Raw genomic sequence first — 20,861 nt, forward strand, 5'->3', positions numbered from 1 at the left:
TTTCCATTCATAGGAGTAGGAGTAGAGCAGCAAGTAGTTTAGTAGTTGGAGTTTTGAAGAAGAAAGTTAGGAAGGCATAAGTCATTTGAACACACACCCTCCATCATCACCATCAACATTATTTGGCACTCATACTTTACAAAGCCAAACATCATCATCATCACGATGAGAGTTCGACAATCCTTGAATGAATAATGTAAGCCCGCCTATGTGATTAACCAGCAAATCACATTAATATAACTAAGCTAGTATCCACAGGTGTAAGGAACATTGGAGTTTTTCTTATGTCTTCATGAGTATTTACTTTTCAAGAGAGGGATTGAGTGTTTGATATTCCATATCAAGTATATAATCGCTATATGTTATGTAGTGGTACAAAACTGACATCAACAGTATGCCCCTCAGGTGTGACTAACTGCAGAGTATGCTCATGAAGCTGGGTGGCCTCTCGTGGAATGGGCAGCTTTGGAAATGGCTCTAATACCACTGTAATGGACACCCTGGAAATGCTCTAATACCACTGTAATGGGCACTTTGGACCAATTGCTAAAAGCGATTTTAATGTCTTTGCATAGGTTTCAATCCACATAACATGAGCAAGAAGGAATTTATGCAAATTAAAGATTGAACCGCTGCTGAAATATTATTAGTTCTCAAGATGATAAAATCAAATACATAGCAATGTATTCCAAAGGCCAAACCCCAAGGGAATGACGTCTAGAATGTTACAAGAGAGGATGAACGTCCTCTAATGCCAAGACCAAATCTCTAACTCACACCTCCAAGCTTTTATCAAATGCAATTCACAATCATCCAATGCTAAACAATGAGACTCTCACCCCTATTTATCCTTTTCCTTCACCCTTCTAGAAGGAACTAAAACATTAATTAATTGCGAGTACTAGAAACTTCCACCTTCCAATAATTAATGCACTCTCTAGAAACTCCCCCCTTGCAATACAATAATTAATTGTGCTTCTAAAAAATCAAATTACCAGAGGCTTCCCCCTTTCCAATAATTAATACACTCTAGAAGCTTCTCCCTTGTAATACAATAATTAATTAAATTAATTAAATATAAAGTCACCTTTAATTTTTAATTTATTTAATGACTTTATAAGAAATTAATTTAACTGCTAAAGTGGGGACATTACATATCGTAGGTAAAGTGCAAGACATTGTTCGTCAACGTAGCCGAAGACGCTGAAAGAGAAAAACAATCTCTGAATAAACAGTAAAATCTCCCTCTGATCTCATAGTGGATAGGACAATGAAATATGAAGTGGGTCTCAATGTCAACCTTTGCCAAAGTAGACAGTCTACAAATCTGATCTTCTCTATCCATATGGTGATCAGTCCGAGCCCGAAGACGATGAGAGCCAACTCTGAAGGAGCCCAAAGAGAATCGCACGACTTGACACCAGCACCAATAAAGATAAGCAAGACGCACAATAATACCATTCTGAATCTCACGAAAATGCTTTGCATAAAAGGCCATCATAAAACATAATCCATCAAGAAGATTATGCCAAGTAGTGATAATGTATTGTCTATAGATATCCTGTCTGACATACTCGTTCAACTCCTGACATGAGGGGAGGAGGTGAGCAGGAGCATCCAGCAAGAACTGGTGTGGAGGAAGACGATCAATCTCAATCCGGATCGAACCCAACAAAGAGATGGTCTGGGCATACCAACAGCGAGATCTAGTGCAAGTGTCAGATCTCATAATCTCAACAGAAGAACAATATGCCAGATGAAAGTATCTGTCGGTCGACATCCGAATTCATAAAGCCTTGAAGCCGATGGAGAAACCAGATCAAGTCAAAAATGGCTGCAAGTTTGAAAGGATGAGCTCCAAAAGCGGCCAAGATAATGTTGTGGGGGTGAGTCTGTGACATCTAATGATAAGTAGTAAAAGCAACATCTGAACATGCTCAATAGAGGCCCAATCAGAAACAAGAAGAAAAGGTACCCAAACCACCGAACCATAGAAAACAGTCAATCTAACCAAGGAGTCCAAGAGGGACAGCTTGGACGAAATATCCTAAAAATGATGTTTGAAGCATTGTAGCATGGCCAGAGAACCCATGCCCTTACTAACTCTGGATTGAATAGTCAGTCTCAAACTGAAACGAGGTCCCGAAAACTTTACCCCAAGATACATGTAAGAAGAAGTGGTCTCAACCTCTTGCCCCTTAAAAAAGAAATGAAGATGAGAGATCTTTAAACATTTAAAGATCATAACCTGAGTCTTAGTGAGATTGACCACGAGCTAACGCTAATCACAAAAGAAGCTAAACCATCAAGAAGTCTCTGTAGACTGTCCGGAGAAGAGGCCAAGAGAACAACATCATCGACGAAAAGGAGAATGGAGATCAAAACCTAATGCAAATAGCACCCATCACCAAGTTGTGAGAAGTTCACAAGGAAATCCTCAAGCTCGTCAATATACAATCTGAACAAAGTAAGAGAAAGAGGGAAACCCTGCTTCACCCCAATGGTGCTCTGAATCGGAACAGAAAAGCCCTCCAGGGTCCTAAGTCTACCAATTACCTTCATGTACAATCTCATAATAGCAGTCAATAGCATATCTGAGATCCCAATCTTGCTAAGTCTCTAAAATAAAGCCATCTTAGGAACAAAATCAAAAGCCTTGTGGAAATGCACAACACAGCAATAGAATTTTTCAAAGTGATGCCTAGCCTCCTCAATAATAGCCCGCAATGTGGAGATGTGATCCATAGTCTAATAGTTTGCCCAAAAACCAACCTGCCCTTTAGCCCTACATCCTCTCCTGTTAAGCTCTCTAGATAGCATGGTGTTCAGAGCAGTGGCATAAAGTTTGGCAAAAGTATGCCCAACCATGATAGTCCTATAGTTACCTAGGTCTGAAGCAAGCCCAAACTTATGAATAGGATAAATCACATGTGGCGACCAAGCATCGAGAAACCCAATACAGACCACTCTATTAAAGAGTATGGGAAGGTAGGATCCAAGGACCGAAGCACCAAGTTTGAAAAGTTCTGCCTAGAAACCATCGTTGTCTGCAGCTCTACCGCATCTCATAGATCTAATGGTCTCAAAAATACTAGAGGGGGTGAACAGATGACAGTAAGAAGGTGGACTAGAATGAAGAGGTGGCTGCCTTGGAATGTCATAAAGTGTAATGGTGTGGGAGGTCAAAGAGTGAAAGTCAAGGATGGAGGGCAGGGGGGACACCTAAGGAAAAGGGTACGCCAGAAGTGTTGTCGGTAAATTTTATATTGTAGCCCACGGGTAAAATTGTATCCGAACGGGCATGTAACGGTTGAGTCACCCCTTCACCCCTTTGGGAAGTCTTTGTACACCATCCAGAATGGAATTTGGATCATTATTGTAATCAAGCATATCGAATATTGTAGTATCTTTTGCATACATGCGAATAATAAAAAGAATACTTCTGTGTAACATGTTCTTGTCTATTGTCTGGATGCATTAATAAACCATTTACCCTATACGATAAACATTTGGTGCCGTTGCCTATGAGGACCGGGTGCTATGAATGCCAAACACATTGAATAAAGATAGAAATAAGAATCCAAAAGATGACAGCATAAGGGTGGCACGGGAAGTATTAAACCGCACACAACAAAGCAACCAGAGGCATAGACTCCAATAACTCGCTGAAGGGTACGGCAATGGTGGCACAAGAGGTGACCATGGTACCACGGGAGCATTGACAAACGAAGTGTAGTCGCCAAGTCGATCAAGGGAAAGGTTGATAGAACAAGCCCAAGAAAGGCAAAGGGTGATCAAAGGAACAAATAAAGAATTGGCAAATTGGTATACGCCCAGGAGGAATCCGGACGGAAGGGAAAGGGCCAGTGCAGCTCAAAGTATCGAAGGAACTCAAGCATGGGGTGAACTCTTCATCCCTGATACACCTGACGAGCAAATACAGTTTGGTCAAAACAACCAAATCCTTGAGGAAGCCTTCACGCCACTTGACAACATAGGTGTCTGTAACGCAGGTGTTCAGAGTAGTATGGAAGTACAAAACAACACGGGTACAAACAACAGTGCACAACAAAAGAAAGAAAGAGTACCAATGGCTGGTCCAAAGGAAAAGTTACCAAAGTTCGACGAGGATGGCAGGGCTGACCCGATCAAACATTGCAAAACTTGCTAGACGATTTGGACAGCGAATGGAAAAAACGACCAAGACGAATGGGCAAGGCTATTTCCAACCACCTTACGAGCTGTAGCAATTGATTGGTTTTCTGACACCGATCCGGCAAAGCTAACATAGGAAAACATAAAGAAGAAATTTATTACAGAGTTTCAACTGCTACGAGACGACAATGAGATAGTAGCAAAAATCTACACCACAAAACAAGGGAAAAATGAAACTGTCCATGTATATGCTAGAAAGTTAAAAAGAATTAGTAAATAAGATGGAAAGTAAGCTAGCAGACGGGCTGAAAAAGAGATGGTTCATAGAAGGACTAGGCCCGGAGTTAAAAAGGAAAATGAAGATTGTACCACCATCGTCGTATACTAAAGCATACAATCAAGCGATGCACTTAAAAAGTGAACTAAAAAACAAAAAAGAAGAAAAGCAGATCATCCGACTCGGATAAATCCTCTTCTGAAGATAGCAGTGGTGATGAAAAGGGCAATAAGAAGGTCTGTGCTCTCCAGAAGGATATGACCGGGATGATGAAAGAGTTTAAGGATATGCAAAAAAGGAATAGCCAGACCAAAGAAAATGAACTATGGTGCACAGAATGCAAGACCGAAGTCACACTAAGGGATCCTATCCGAAGAATTAGTTCTGTGACATTTGCCAGATCGCGAGACATTCCACAAAGGAATGTCCGTTCAATATGAAAACAAGAGAACATCAACAAGTGCTCCTGACACAGGAAGCATCCAAGTTAAGAGGCAACAGAAACACAAACAATGACGGTGCCACCTCAGGTGGGTACAGAAACAATAGAAGGGGACAAAACAACAACACCAACAACAACAATAATAACAATAATAACGGAAGCCACAATCGGATTCAGTATGATGTGAACAATCAACCGATGGTTCAATGTCAGGCATGCAACTTGTGGCGCCACTTTGCACGAAATTGTACAATGACAAACACACTGAAGTTGTTATGCAGATGATGTGGTCTTAGAGACCATGAAGATGCCAAGTGCCCGAAATCGAAATCAAAAGTGAATTTGATCAACATCGAATCACGAACGAACGAAGACGAAGTCTTGGCAATTACGCGTAAATGAAAGAAAAGAAGACACTAGAAGAAGCACGGGCAGAAATTGAGAAGGGGATGCAATTAGAGAAATCACAAACAGAGAAGGGGGGCACTACGAATACCTCAATGAGGAACTGCGTAGAACAGAACATCATAAAGCGGATATTACAAACTGAAGTGCCAGTGAAATTAAATGATCTAATCCGCACAATGCCCCAACTACGAACGGCACTCACAAACATGACTCTGGCTGCTAAATTACCACAAGAACCTAGGAAGGAGAAAGAAAGTTGAACAAGCACAACAGACCCAATGCTGCTAGCCCTCACATTAGGAAGGCATCCAGCGGTCGTAGAAATGGGTATATTGGGAACGATCCTCTCAAACACAATTGTGGACAGAGGTTTAGGGGTAAAAATGTCTTACCAGAAGATACCTGGAAGAAATTGGGACAGCGGACGTTGTGGTCACCCACGTTCCAATTGCTAACTGCAGACCAACATGGCATTAAGCCTCTTGGGATCCTGATGGCACAACCAGTGACTATTAGAACACAGTTGTTCCTACTCGACTTTGTAGTCATACTGCTAAAAAGAAGGGGATATGATGCCATTCTAGGACGAGGATGGCTCATACAAGCAAAGGCTAAACACGACTGGAAGAAGAATACACTATCAATGGAGAACAGAGGACGGAGATTCATTATTGATTTACACACACAAATGGTGGGAGAAGAAGTTGGATCATTCGATTCAAAAGGAGAGGACGAAGGGAAGAAGTAGATGGAACCAAATGAGGAGTCCTACGGTTGGAAGGTGGATCAAAGGACGATGATTTGGATTTGGTGGACGGACTATTTCACTGGCAGATGGAGGATTATGAACTCTTCCAAAGCTGCAACATACTAATGATAGAGGAAGAATGCAACAAAGATGGATTTCCAAAAGAATTTAGGAAAATAAAAGAAAGGAACACATAGTTGGATTAAACACCTACACATGTATTCAATGAAGAAAGACCAATAAAATATGAAGAGGCCATAGTACAAACCATGAATCTAGGAGATGATACTGAACCAAAAAATATACTTGTTAGAGATAACTCGAATCCAATATTAAAAACAGCTGCATTTAAAACAGTACAGCCTTTTACAAGAGCAAAGCAAGTACACCATACGGACAAGCGTCAAAAAGAATTCTGGTCATACAAGCACATGTGGAGGAGAGAAGGGAGTACGTTTGCCATAAAAAAGGGGCGTACGGCCTATCAAGAGCGTAAGAAAGAAAGGAAGGCAGTAAAGAAAAATAAATCGTTGTACGACCTAGGAAGGACGTTGTATGGCCAGGCAAAAGATGGCAGGAAATCACAAGTAATCCACAGTACAGCCAGACAGGAGAAGATATTGTACATGACACACTGTATGGCTCAAGAGGGGAATAAGTATCACCGTACGGGTAATAACCAGCTAGTGAATTGAACCATACGAACTCAAGGAGAACACAAGTTAATGCACCATACGATCTTAAGGAAATCACAAAAACCGTACGAAAATTTGCATGTTCAAAAGATTGTACCAAAATCTAGAGAAAGCTTTGACCGCGTGGAGAAGATAAGGAACATCGTATGGCCCATTTTCGTACGACGACAAAAAGCAAAGAAACAACATCTTCCATACGGCCCAAAAAGAAGGTAAGCAACGTACGATGGTCCATATGGCCTCGGTGCAAGGGAAATCACCGTACAACAGGAAGAAAAGTGAACCATATAGCCTCACTTCCGTACGGCCTTAAGGAGAACAAATCACTGATCATATGGCCCAAGGAAAGTACGGCCGACAGAGAACGAAAGAAGAGAACATGCACTGTACGGTGGTCAGTACGACAACCTTGGAGCACACCGTACGGCCTTGCAGATATCGTACAACCATATGGCAATAGGAAATCACATAGAGGACACAGACAGACACCATACGGCTATAAGAGGAAGAATGGCCCCGTACGGACAAAGAGAACACATGCGTATGGACTGTACGGACGTACGGGCTTAAGGAGCACAAAAGGAGTGGACCGTACGACACAAGGACAGTGACATACTCTGTCGTATGGGGTTAAGTGGTGATATAATAGAAGAGATCAGAGAAGGACAGAGGTACAATAATAAAGTTACCCTTCGGAGGTTGTACCAAAGCATTCAAGAGGAAGGAGTCATACTCTTCAGGAAGCATGAGGTTCTATAAAAAAAAATACCACGACAAATCAAAACAATTTCGAATGAGTAATGTATGATACCGAAGGGAAGGGAAAGGCATAAAAAAGTAGTAAAACATAAGCCATTGGCAAAAAGAGTACCGAATCGGAAGAAAATCACAAAAAAAGTGTGTTCCATGGAGTATTGTGTGGGTTTGAGAGTGCTAATTTGGTCTTGGCGGCGGAGGCGCTGACCCTCAACCCCACCCTGTATCGCGACAAGGAGTGCGCCTAAGGCTTTGCCCCAGGACCTCGCAAGGGCACTACCCCTCGACCCCGCTGGGGGCGATGCCTCCTAGACCCCCAATCAATTCAATTATCAATCGAGGGAAGTGTGACCAATTGATGAGACCTGGAGCTACTGCAGGCATGGAGTGTCTGTATGCCAAGGGTGGAGAAAGCACTGGAACAAGCCTTTCGAGAAGGGTGCTACGCTTTGAGACACTCAAACTAGTTGGACGTGAGGCTGTCTTGGTTGATGCATAGAGAGCTCGGGAAGAGCTGGTCATCCAATTGGAGGCAGTGGTGTTGAAAGTAGAGAAGGCGGCACAGATGGCTATCAAGGTCAGATTGGCTAAAGTGAATGTATTGTGTTAGTAGAGGCTACAGATGCAACGTGTTTTGGAGACCAGTTTGGTGCAGGCACAGGATAAATGTGAATGTGGTGTGACGGAAAAAGATCTATCTTGTTATAGTTAGTCACAGTTAGTGTATTCCATTTCATTAATTTGTCTTGGTAATTTTGTAATTGTCGTTGGGAGATGACTTGACTTTTGGGGGGGAATGATATTGTCGGTAAATTCTATATTGTAGCCAATGCGTAGAATTGTATCCGAACAGGCAAGTGACAATTGAGTCACCCCTTCGAGAAGGTATATGTACACCGTCCAGAATGGACTTTGAATCATCATTCTAATCAAGTATATTGAATATTGTAGTATCTTTTGCATACATGCAAATAATAAAAGGAATCCTTCTGTGTTACATGTTCTTGTCTATTGTCTAAATGCATTAATAAACCAGTGAGAAGAGGCAAAAGAACGTTTCTTGTAGCGAAGAAAATGGAGATAAGATAAACGCAAGTGGACGAAGGCAGTAGAGTGAGCCTCAAAAGAAAAGTGAACAGAGCGATGGAAAGCTTTACAGTCGGCATCAAACCATTGATTCATAGGACAAGTATTCCGACGCTTAGCCCTGAGAGAGGGAGGAGAGTGGTGAGGAATAGAAAGGAGAGCAGACACCCAAATGGCAGGAAACATGTAAATCAAACATGGCAAAAGCCACATGCGAACTGCTGAAACTAACTAGTGTCAAAAGTCTCCTAAGATGGAAGGAAAAAAACTCACCATCATCCTCGGGGTAGCAGAAGCGAGGAGGGGTGCAAGCAGTGTCAATCGAGATGGGGGAGGGCTGAAAAGAAGGCGACAAATGGGCTGAAATGCAGATAACAATGCTAAGAAGAGCATGGTCAACAAAGGGGAGACAAGAAATGGTGAAACTGTGAATGGAGGGAATGAAGGAAGAAGAGATGATGACATAGTCCACAACACTCGCACCACCACAGTGTGGCCAACAGGTAAAGAGATCAGAGCTAGGGAAGAAGGATAAACCGTTCAGGATCAACAAACCAGAGGACTCATAGAACTGGAGGAGATTGCGACTGTAATAAGAGAGTGGCCTAAAGGCATCATCTGAAGTACATTGAAGTCCCATATTGGTCGGATCTATCTCAAAAGTGTAGATCGAAACAAAGCCACAATCATGTATAGGAGTCTAAAGATTCCTGGTTTGTGCATTGAAGTCTCCAAGAATAATGATATCACCTAAGGCTGCAAACTGTGAGATGCTCTCCTAAAGGTCACCAAAAGGATCCCCATCCTCAGCATCATGAATGGCATACAAAGAAGGGGTTGATGGAAAATAACATACTGCAAGAAAGATGTCCCTTTGTCAGTGATTCCGACGCGCAATATAGACCCACATGAATCTAGCAAAGGCATCAGAGTGAACCACTAATGTGAACCTAAAAATGTCATCTCTAATCAAACAAGCAACACCTCCGGACCCACGGACCCCACCAAAAGTACAGACCTCTCCTCTGCAAACTGACAACCACTGGTATCCAAGGTATCCTGGAAGAGGGTGCATGGGACTCTCGTGAGTCTCAGTGACAGCCAAAATATTAGCGAACCCCACCGCATCATGAAAGAGACCAAGTAATGACCATAAAGAGCCATTACCATTCTAACAATTGACAAGAAGAGAAGAGGATTTCCTCTTGTTAGATTGTTGTAAAAACCACCATGCGGTTTTGGAGATCGTCCTCGCTACCCATCCAGTAGGAAGAGAATCACGAAGAACTGCTCTAAGATTCCTAACAGCAGCCCACTTTCTAGCCCACCTAGCATCTACCACAATTCCCCGTGCATGTTTCAAGTCTGTAACTTGTGCCTTAGTGAAATCTTCATCAAGAAAAATTTTAGAGGGGAGAGAGAACGTTTTTCTTTTCGCTCTAAGGACACGAAGCCTGTCAGAAAAGAGAAAAACCTAATGAAAAGGGTATCTCCCGTACCAAACCAACACTTATCTAAAGTGATATCAAAAATACCAAGCTAGTCAGAGAGGAAAGAATGTCTGGCAACAAGAGTATCAGCGATGGGTGAGAGACCACGAACACGCAAGTTGAGCTCACGTGCGTGTCGCATACGCTCATCATCAAACTTTCCCTAAACAATCTTGTCTAAGCTCAATCGAGGTGCAATAGTATTTGTATTGGTACAAAGAGAGGCCCAAGATTTCACCTTCTGTTCAATTTCAGCAATCAGAGAAGAGTGTATTGTAGCCATTTTAGTTTTTTGTTCCTTGATTTTTTCTAGCCCATCTAGTTGTTCAATAACAGATTCTAAATTGGATTTTAAGCCTATTGTTTCAAAGATGAATGTATTGGAAAATCGTTTGATATGCGAGGCGTTCAATTATGTAGATTGTTTGAGCTCTGAAATTTCTACTGTCAATGCAACAACCTATTCTCTAAGCAGAGTGTTATCAGTTTCAAGCTTCATCACACAATCACATAACCTCTGATAGGTTAAATGATGATGTTGTGGCGGACAACTATCACCTATGGTCATTGCAACAACCAATTGATCTAGAATACATATCAGACCAAGCACCAACAGGTACTCATATGCCTTAGATGTAACGTAACAGAGAGCATACACACCAACCAGCAAACTAGAGATAGTCGATGTGAGGCAATAATAATATGCAATCATAGCAAGGTTAGGTCGAAGTAATGAAGAATATCAGATGAACCTGCGAGCAGTAGGAGATACCGGAACTCAGCAACCCGAAAAAGCACAAAAAGGATCATGAACAAGGAAGAAGATGATGAAAACATGTAAAAATAAAGGACAGAGATCACTGGCTATGTGAGAAACCACTGATCCGAGCTCATACGGAAGGCACAGCAAGTTTGAATGTAACCAATGTCGAGCTACAACACAAAGCAAACACCAGTATCTTGACAAAAGCAGACACCAGCAGCCCGACGAAAGTAGACTATTCTGAACCCTAAGCCCGTGAAGTTCGAGCTCTAGTTGTGAGAAAGAGAAGACAAAAAACAAAGAAAAACAAAGGACGCGGGACAAGAAGGGCACTCGAGTGCAGATGGAGAGAAAGATCAAAGAAGGAGCCATGCAGAGAAAGCAACACAGAACATGCGGCGGCAAGCAGAAAGTTCATCGTCGCAGGAGCCTTCATTCATCATGGGAGTATGATACAATTGTTATTTACATTCAAAGTAATCACAAATACATAAAGAATTAAGAGATTCTTCACATCACAATTGAAGCTCTCTTCAATTTCCAAATTACAAGACTCTTCATATTTCCAAACATGACTCTTAGCATGACCATGTCTCTTTATATAATATTCTCTCAAATATTATCATAAATATCTTCTCCAGTTGTAAACACAATAAATATAAATTATCTCAATTTCAACATATAGCAAAATTAGAGATAAAGATCTCTATCGCAACTACAATCTTCAACAAGTTCAACTTGCAAAAACTCTAAACAATCAATCCTTCACTACTCCCTCAATATCAAAAGTTCAGTAGAATAGTTCTTAGATACAACCAGTGCATTTTGAGATTCATCAAACAAATAGACTTTGTCATCTAGCAAACTGCAAAATGAACATATCCTATTTTTCCTTTAAGAACACATCATGACGCTCTTTATATTACCTCTTTCAACATCATAAACCATTGGTAACAACCAATCCAAATACCTTTAATTGCATCATGATGCAGAGCATCTTAGAAACCAACCAATTAATGAGATATTTGTTGATCCTTTCAACATCCATAAAATGAATTCACTAATTAGAGGCATCTCATAAGGCAAAACAAAACATGTTTCAACAATACTTCACCATTTACATAGTCTGATTTCTATTCCTTAGTATATCATTCATAACTTCGGTTTCTAACATTTTCTTGAAAAACCCTTTGGAGGAATTGTTCTAAATTAGTCCTTCTAAAACATATCCAAATCAGAGCCCAATCCAAGAAATCAATTACAATTTATTGTCAAGACTCAATTTTACTGTCATAAACCAGAAATAAAACCTATAACCCTTCCTCGGGCATCGAATATCTTTCTCAATACAAAACCAAGTGAAACCAAACTAATTTTAAACAGATCATTTGTGAGTCTAGGTCCAGAATTGGTACGCTATTAATTTTTCCAATGCATAAATCATTATACAAGCACAAATCATTGCCTGCAACTCCATTTTAGTTATTAAAACACCAGTTTTCACTAAACTGCCTATAACTTTCACAAATCTCTATAAAAATGACTCAAACCAAAAGGAAATGAAAGTTGATTCACATATCTTTCCAAATGAATCCATTTAGAGGTTCTGATTCTTCCAAATGTGTTCGTACCAAATGCTTCAATTTGACTATAGTCAGGGAATCCCAAATCTGCAAACAACCACTTTAACCAAAATACTCATAACTTCCTCAAAACTTAATAAAACTGATCCAAACCAAAAAGAGAAGGAATATTATTCATGATACTATCCAAATATACAAATTATACATGGTTTCTAAGTCGTACATGGCCGTACAAGGCCTAGAAACAACACAAAAACTGAAAAACCAATCAAAACTGAAAAACCAATCAAAACAGCAATATAGAAAATCTCCAAAATAGAACCAAAATGTTTCTTTCTTCTCCTTCCCCGTTTGGAACGACCAATACAGTGATTTTATAGTGGTTGTGGTGGTGTATAACTTCCCAACCACTTTTTGAACCAACCCATTACATTTTTTTAACCTTTTTTGCACTTTTTTGCAAAGTTTTAAAGTTGCAACTTTTAAGCATCTTCTACATTTTAAACATTTTGACCTCACAACTTTGGGAAAACCTTAAAAACATATCATAGTGGAATATTAACCACCATTTACAATATTTCTACTCTTTCTTAGTCTACATTTTGACCTTACTGATCACATTTAGACCTCCTTGCACAATTTTGAAAACTTATTACAAATGGCTTCTCTAGCCTTTACGTCTTGGCTTAATGGACTCAAAATTATTACAAATGACTCAATTAAATTTCAATTTTTCACATAAGGACTCTTAGCCTCCTTGTGCTCATGTACTTTAGGTGCTCCTGCACCATACTCCCAACCTCGAAAACTTTCCAAGTCTCTTAGAAACGTGGAACCAATAAACTACAAAAAAAAATTAGACCAAAATTCTTCATCTTTACCTTCGTTTGCCTTTGCCTCTTCATGTCTTCATCACCATCATCTTTGCCTTTAAACACATAAGACTGTCCTCAAAATCATATTCTCAAATACTCCTATCGGTTGAGCATTAATGGCTACAACTCCACGATGCCTTATCAGTCAGAGATCCACCTTTACCATGCTGCTTCAAACTCACCAAAAACAACTCTCACATGTGCCTCACCAAGGAATCTCATCCTTCCTCTTTCCCTAGTCTTCTAACATCCATTGGACCTTCCCATGGCCTTGACAGAACTTCCATATTTGTGTACACTACAACACAATACCTTCCTTTTGCAACAAGATGGATGAGCACTTGCAACCAAAAACTCATCAACAAATCAAAACCAAATCCACAAGGTCCTAGTGTGGATTGCCTCCTTTGGCGCTCTACCCACACACTCAAGATCTTCAAGCTCTAATACCAATCTGATGCAAAGCATCTTACAAACCAACCAATAAATGGGATACTTGTTGATCCCTTTAACATCCTTAAATGAATTCATTAATTAGAGGCATCTCATGAGGCAAAACAAAACATGTTTCAACAATACTTCACCATTTACATAATCTGATTTCTATTCCTTAGTATATCATTCATAACTTTGGTTTCTGACATTTTCTTGAAAACCCCTTTGGAGGAATTGTTCCAAATTAGTCCTTTTAAAACATATCCAAATCTGAACCCAATCTAAGAAATCAATTACAATTTATTGTCTCTAAAACAAGACCCAATTTCACTGTCATAAATCAGAAATAAAATCTGTAACCCTTCCTCAAACATCCAATATCTTTCTCAATACAAAACCAAGGGAAACCAAAACAATTTTAAACAGGCCATTTGTTAGTCTAAGTTCAGAATCTCTAAGCCGTTAATTTTTTCAAAGCATAAATCATTATACAAGCACAATGTTAATGTTTAGCATCAGTAGAAGTAATAATGCTATAAACATTATGTTTATTAAAGACATATACAAATCGATGCCAGGTTCTTCCTATAATATTTACTAATGTTAATTACACACATACACACACACGTATATATATGTATGTTTGAATGTTTGTCTTAATATATCAGCAGGATTACATTCAGATTATTGGCGGATGTCTTAATATGTTTGGATTAATTGCTATCGGGTGTTAGGCAGTCTAAACTAACTATTAGTTAGTTATGCCTCCGTAGAGCCATGACCCTACGTGGCCTTGTAGAGTCATGACTCTACGGGGCATACCCTTTGCATATCTATATAAATCAAATGCAGATTAATGGGAATGCCATCTGCATCACAGACCCAACGATCTGCATATTAAACATTGCAAAAATACTTTCCAGAATTCAAAAATACTTTCCAGAATTCTTTCTCTGCAATCTACTTTGTAGGATCATTATTATATTCAGTCTACTGTCTGTATTATTTGCAATATACAGAGAAGGAGATTCTGCATCAAAGCAATTCGAAGATCCCTATTATTTGAAGAAAAACTCTGCACTACAGTTATACAAGTAAGAGTATCTATTGTTCCCATACTTATTGTAATAGTTTTATCTATCAGAGATCACTAAAACTAACATGGTATCAGAGCCATTTTGATAAGAAAAGCTATTACTCAATATTAAAATCTAAAGTCTCAGATTTTCAAAAGCTAAATTATATTATTAAATCAAAATAGTGAATCATGTAAGACTAGAAGATAGGCTTGAGGATGCATCTAATTTTTCACCATGGAAAATTAGAGTCTTGATAATATTAAGGGAAATGGAATTAGAGAAATATATTGAAACAAACATATCCATGCCTGAAAATGAACTGAAGAAAGTAACATGGAAAAGACATAATAATAAAGCAATAAAAATTATAATAGATTCTGTAAAAGATCATATTCTTCCATCCATCTCTAGTATCAAGACTACATTTGAGATGTTCTCCACTATAAGAGATACATTTGAAATCAACAATACTAGTAGATTATTAACCCTAAAACAAGATCTACTATATATAAAGATGAAAAATGGAGAATCTATTACATCCTACTTTCTAAGGATTTCTGAAATAAAAGAACAACTTGCAACAATAGAAAATCGAATTGATGACAAAGAACTCAGCATGACAACACTAAAAGGTCTTCCTCTATCATGGGAAACATTTATTCGAAGTTTAAGCTCTCAACTCGAACTCCTTAAATTTGATTTATTAAAGAATGAATGCACACAAGAAGAATCGAGATTAGTCTCAAGAGGACTAAGTACAAATCAAGAGGAAAACATTCTAGCACTTCATGTAAATTCAAACAAAAAAAGAAAATTCCAACATAACAAAAGGGAATCTAACAAATCATGTAAGCAACATGATTGGTCCAAAGTTAGATGTTTCAAATGTGATAAAATTGGTCACTTCCATAACTTCTGCCCTGAAAAGAAGAAAATTCAAGCAACCTTAGCAGGAATCAAAAGAGAGGAAGTAGAGAAAGAAGAAAGAGAAAACTATGCTTTTTACTTAGCCCTTTCAAGTGAATTAAGCTCAAACCACAACACTTGGATCATAGGCAGTGGAGCATCTCAGCACATCACCGGTTTTAAAGACAAATTTGAAACTTTCTCCGAACAATCCTCGGAAGAAGTTACCATTGGAGAAAACTCTACTCATCCTATCAAAGGCATTGGTTCCTGTTGAATTTATCTAAATTCAGGAATTACTCTACAACTCAAAAATGTTTTCTATGTACCAGAAATAAAAAGAAACCTAGTCTCTATTTTTGATCTTGCTAATCAAGGATTCAGAATCACTTTCCAAGAGGACAAGGTTCTATCTTGGCAAAATAACTCTAATATCAAGAAAGCCATTTCCATCGGATTTAGAGATGAAAGTCTATATAAACTTTGCAATAATCAAAACCTAGCTCTTAGTCATGAAACTTCAAATTCCACCAAAATTAGGCATAGGAGGCTAGGTCACCTTCACTATCGTGCATTATCATCCATAGGAAACATTGTAAAAAGTTTACTTAATCTCAAAACTGATCACTTAAGCATTTGCAAAAGGATGTGCTTTAGGCAAAAATACTAAGCAATCATTTCTTAAAAGTGTTTACAAATCAAAATCCATTCTTGAACTGATTCACACTAATCTTTGCGGCCCTATGTTTGTACCTTCTCTTAATGGATGCTTCTTTTATGTAATTTTTATTGATGATTACTCTAGAAGAACTTGGATCTACTTTCTGAAATAGAAAGAATCAGCTGAAGTTTTATCAAAATTCAAAGAATTCATAGCCCTAGTTGAATATTAGTCAGGAAAGAAAATAAAAATTCTAAGATCAAACAATGGAGGTGAATCCATCTCTAATATTTTTAAGAAATTTTGCATTGCTGTTGGGATTAAAAGGGAGTTTTCTGTACCATATAATCCCTAACAGAATGGAGTTGTTGAACGTAAAAATAGATCAATTGTTGAATCAACCAAAGCAATGATGCATGACCAAAACCTTCATACTTCTTTCTAGGTTGAAGCATCTAACACTGCAGTCTACATTCAAAACAAATGTCCACACTCAATATTAGGGAACACCACTCCGAAAGAAGTATTTACGGGCATTAAACCTGATCTAAGTCATCTAAGAATATTTGCATGTCTTGTTTATATCCACATTCATAAAGAGAAAAGAACAAAACTAGAACCATTCGAAAAAAAGAGGATACTTATTGGATATAGTGAAACAACAAAAGGATACAGGGTCTTCATTCTAAGTTAAAGAACAATTGAGATTAGTAGAGATGTAAAATTTGAAGAAAATATCGCCTTTAATATTTCTAGAAACAGTGATGAATCCATTACTGAATCTATTCTTAAAGTAGATGAAAATCACCGAGCAGAAATTGAGAGGGAGAATGATATTGAATCATCCGCTTCCACTATGTCTAATCATGAAGATTCTAAAAATGCTTAGTTACCGGATTCGCCTGGAAAAGGCCGGATCCGGGCTCGGGTCTGATTCGGATCCGGATCCACGTATGGATCCGTGAGGATCCGGGCAAGATTCGTAATCCTGCCTATGGATCCGTAAGGATCCGCGGCCCGCGGATCCTTACGGATCCACAGGCAGGATTACGAATCCTGCCCGGATCCTCGAGGATCCACGCGCGGATCCGCGTGAATCCGCAGCAATGAAGGAGGAGAATGCAAAAACGTGGGCCCATTATCATTTTTTAATGTTTTTTTTTTGCCCTAAAGGCCCTAAACCCTAAAAACGACCCTCTAAATCACAATGCAAGTTCATTTGCTCTCTATTTTGCTCTCTATTTTGCTCTCTCATTTTGCTCTCTCATACTTGCTAGTTTGAAGTGAAGTGCTTGGATTCGAAGGAGATCGGTTGTGGAGCTTCAAATACCTTGCAAGAAGTGTTTAAGGTATGCATTTCAACCATATTCTTGAATTCTTTCATAGATTATTGATTTATTTTTAGTTTTCCAAATTTTCAAGTTTTTGTGCAAGTGTGAAGTATGGTTTTCTTTCACTTTTTCTAGATTGCAAGAATAGAACAATGAGTAGTCAAGGCTCAGTGGGTGGGGGTGGGGCTGCATCACCAAGCTTCAAAATTGATAAGGGGTCTCCTTTATGGAGACACACAACAAGAGTTGCACAATGTCCTGGGGGTGGGGCATACATATGGAAATGTAATTTTTGCAACATACAACATAGAAGCTCCTATTCCCGAGTGAAACTACATTTTTTGGGCCCTGCGGGTGAAGGAATTCACATGTGTCAAGGTAGTGATAAGAAGGGATTACCACTTGCACAAATAGCAGCATTAGCAAAAGAGCAAGATGATGCTGATAGAGCAGTTGCAAAAGCAAAACGTGGTGCTTCCCAAAAAACAAATATACCAACACCATCATTTGATCAAACAAACACAAGAACACATCCTTTTTTGCCTATGCCAACTACAAATGATGAAGATGAAGACCCATCTCCACTCACCCGCAAGAGAGGCCCACTAGATAGGGCATTCCAAATTGAAAAGAGAGACATTGCTGATCACAAAATTGGACGTTGTTTAATTGCAAATGGTGTTTCATTTAATTTTGCTAGATCACCTTATTTTAGGGAGATGGTGGAAGCAATAAATGATGCACCCCATGGTTACAAACCGCCTGGTTATGAGAAGTTGCGCACTACCATATTACATGATGAGAGGAAAAATGTAGAGGCTCAACTTCAACCAATAAGAGATTTTTGGGTTCAATCGGGTGTGTCTATTATTTCGGATGGTTGGAAAGATTGTAGAAACCGTCCATTGATCAATGTTATTGCTGTATGCCCTAAGGGGGCAATGTTCTTGAAGGCAGTTGATTGTGAAGGGCAAGTGAAAGATGCAGAATTTATTTCACGCATTCTCATTGATGCCATAGAGTCAGTGGGTCCTGATAATGTTGTTCAAGTGGTCACGGACAATGCAAAAGTTTGCAGGGCTGCAGGGATAATTGTAGAGTCTAGATATGATCATATCTTTTGGACACCATGCACCGTCCACTCTCTCAATTTAGTGATGAAAGCAATTGGCACCGAAATAGATTGGGTGAAAAGGATATATGAGGAAGCTGAAAAGATTCAAATGTTTGTGACAAATCACCACATGTCACAAGCAATTTTTAGGAGTTTCTCGGACTTGGAGTTATTGAAGGTAAATTTTTATATTTAATATATAATTGAATATTATTGGATTCCACAATTATTAATTTTTGTTGTTGTTTACATTAACATGTTTTAATTTTTAAATGTTTTACTAACTTGAGTTTAACATGTTCTTAGGTTGCTGAAACCCGCTTTGCCTCTCACACAATCGTCTTGAGACGACTTGTGAAGGTAAAAGAAGCATTGAAGCATATGGTCATTAGCCCCCAATGGGGCATTTGGAAGAATTCCAATACAGCAAGGGCTTTAAATGTGAGAAGAATGATACTAGATGAGGATTGGTGGGGTCTTGTGAGTTATGTGTTGGAAATCACCGATCCAATAATGGCAATGCTTCGCTTCGCAGATAGTGATGAGCCATGCCTTGGGGATATTTATGATTCCATAGATAGTATGCTGGAAAAAATTAAAATGGTAAGTTTTACGCTCTTTTACAACAATTTTTTATTTGAGAGATATCTAGATTCTAAAGTTTAAATTGACATATTCACTAATTATAATTATTATTCATATTTCATATCTTAGGCCATACAAAGGAGGGAGAATGATCCTGAGGACACCCTTTACAAGAAGGTGGAAAAAATTGTTCATCATCGATGGAACAAGATGACCACACCTTTGCACCTCCTTGCATATGCTCTATCCCCGAGGTACTGTAGTTCTTATCAAATGTTTGTGCTTATTTTATCCAATGTTTGTGCTATTGATATTTGATAGTGTTCAATTGTCTTTTGTTATCCCCAGGTACTATAGTGCAGATGTACTTCGCCTTCCAGGTAGAGTGCCACCATTTAGAGATGCAGAGGTTGCAGATGGGTATAAGAGGGCACTAGCTAAGATATTCCAAGATCCAGAGATTGGGGTAATTGTGAGGAGTGAATTTGCTGCTTTCAACTCAGGTGAGGATTTCGACCCTATTGCCATAGCAGACCAAAGCAGGATGGGTGCCATCAAATGGTGGTACCTTCACGGGCAAGCCTTCACGTATCTCCAACCTCTTGCCATAAAGGTCCTATCCCAAGTAAGTTTGTAAAATTAAGCTTAAGGTTAACATTCTCAATTCCTTGAATTTATTATTTAATTTATTTATCTTGATTGTTGTATTGATAATTTTTAATTTCTCTTTAGGTTGCCAGCTCTTCTACCGCTGAGCGGAATTGGAGTACTTACTCCTTTATCCACTCAATCAAACGCAACCGGTTGGCTCCAAAAAAATCAGAAGACCTTGTGTTCATTCACAACAATTTGCGCTTGTTGTCACGGAAGGATCCTAAGTACAAGAAGGGGCCCGAAAAGCTTTGGGATGTAGCACCCGAGACTCCTGATTTAGATATGACCATCCGAGATCTTGCTAGATCCACTTTGATTGATGTGGATGATGAGGAGGAGGATTATGAGTTAACAATCCCCTCTACTACTAGTGGTTTGGGTTCCTCTACTAATACAGATGCAGCACTTGCAGCTCACCAGTACCCCTCTGATGCGGATTTTCTTGAAAATCCATTTGATGATTAAATAAAAAACTTTAGTGTTGACTCTTGACTCTTTTATGAGTAAATCATGTTATAAACTTTAAGTTTAATGATCTATATTTTGAATGTTACAAGCTTTCACTTTCAGTAATTCAATGTGAATGTGTTGATTTCCTTTATAATCGTGAAAATAGATTAATTATCAATGTCATTGATCAAGTATACTAGATTCATACTATGAAATGATTTAGTTTTAGAATTATGTATATTTCTCTTTTTTTTAGTATATATAATGCATATATATAATTATATATATATATATATATATATATATATATATATATATATGCACGAATCCTCCACGAATCATAATTGGGAAAAAAAAAAAATCCCGAA

General features: G+C 38.8%; 2 protein-coding genes across 3 annotated transcripts in view; one reads left to right on the top strand and one right to left on the bottom strand.

Moving 5' to 3' along the window:
• The window catches only part of LOC149556523 (proteinaceous RNase P 1, chloroplastic/mitochondrial-like), a 204,172-nt gene that overhangs the window by 166,117 nt on the left and 17,194 nt on the right, over positions 1–20,861 (bottom strand). The gene's annotated exons all lie outside the window — the stretch shown is intronic.
• LOC149556524 (uncharacterized) lies at positions 19,494–20,599 on the top strand. Of its 2 annotated transcripts, XM_089830832.1 has the most exons (3): positions 19,494–19,643; positions 19,738–20,014; positions 20,122–20,599. In XM_089830832.1, exons 1-3 carry the CDS (start codon positions 19,600–19,602, stop codon positions 20,506–20,508), a joined length of 708 nt encoding a protein of 235 aa, XP_089686958.1. In that variant the 5' UTR covers positions 19,494–19,599; the 3' UTR covers positions 20,509–20,599. The 2 variants fall into 2 exon arrangements, with proteins under 2 accessions (XP_089686958.1, XP_089686957.1); XM_089830831.1 differs by having other exon boundaries at positions 19,590–20,014.

Source organism: Cupressus sempervirens, chromosome 5, assembly GCF_028749045.1.
Source record: "Cupressus sempervirens isolate cs-2001-9-10 chromosome 5, ASM2874904v1, whole genome shotgun sequence".
In the NCBI taxonomy this organism is placed as follows: Eukaryota; Viridiplantae; Streptophyta; class Pinopsida; order Cupressales; family Cupressaceae; genus Cupressus; species Cupressus sempervirens.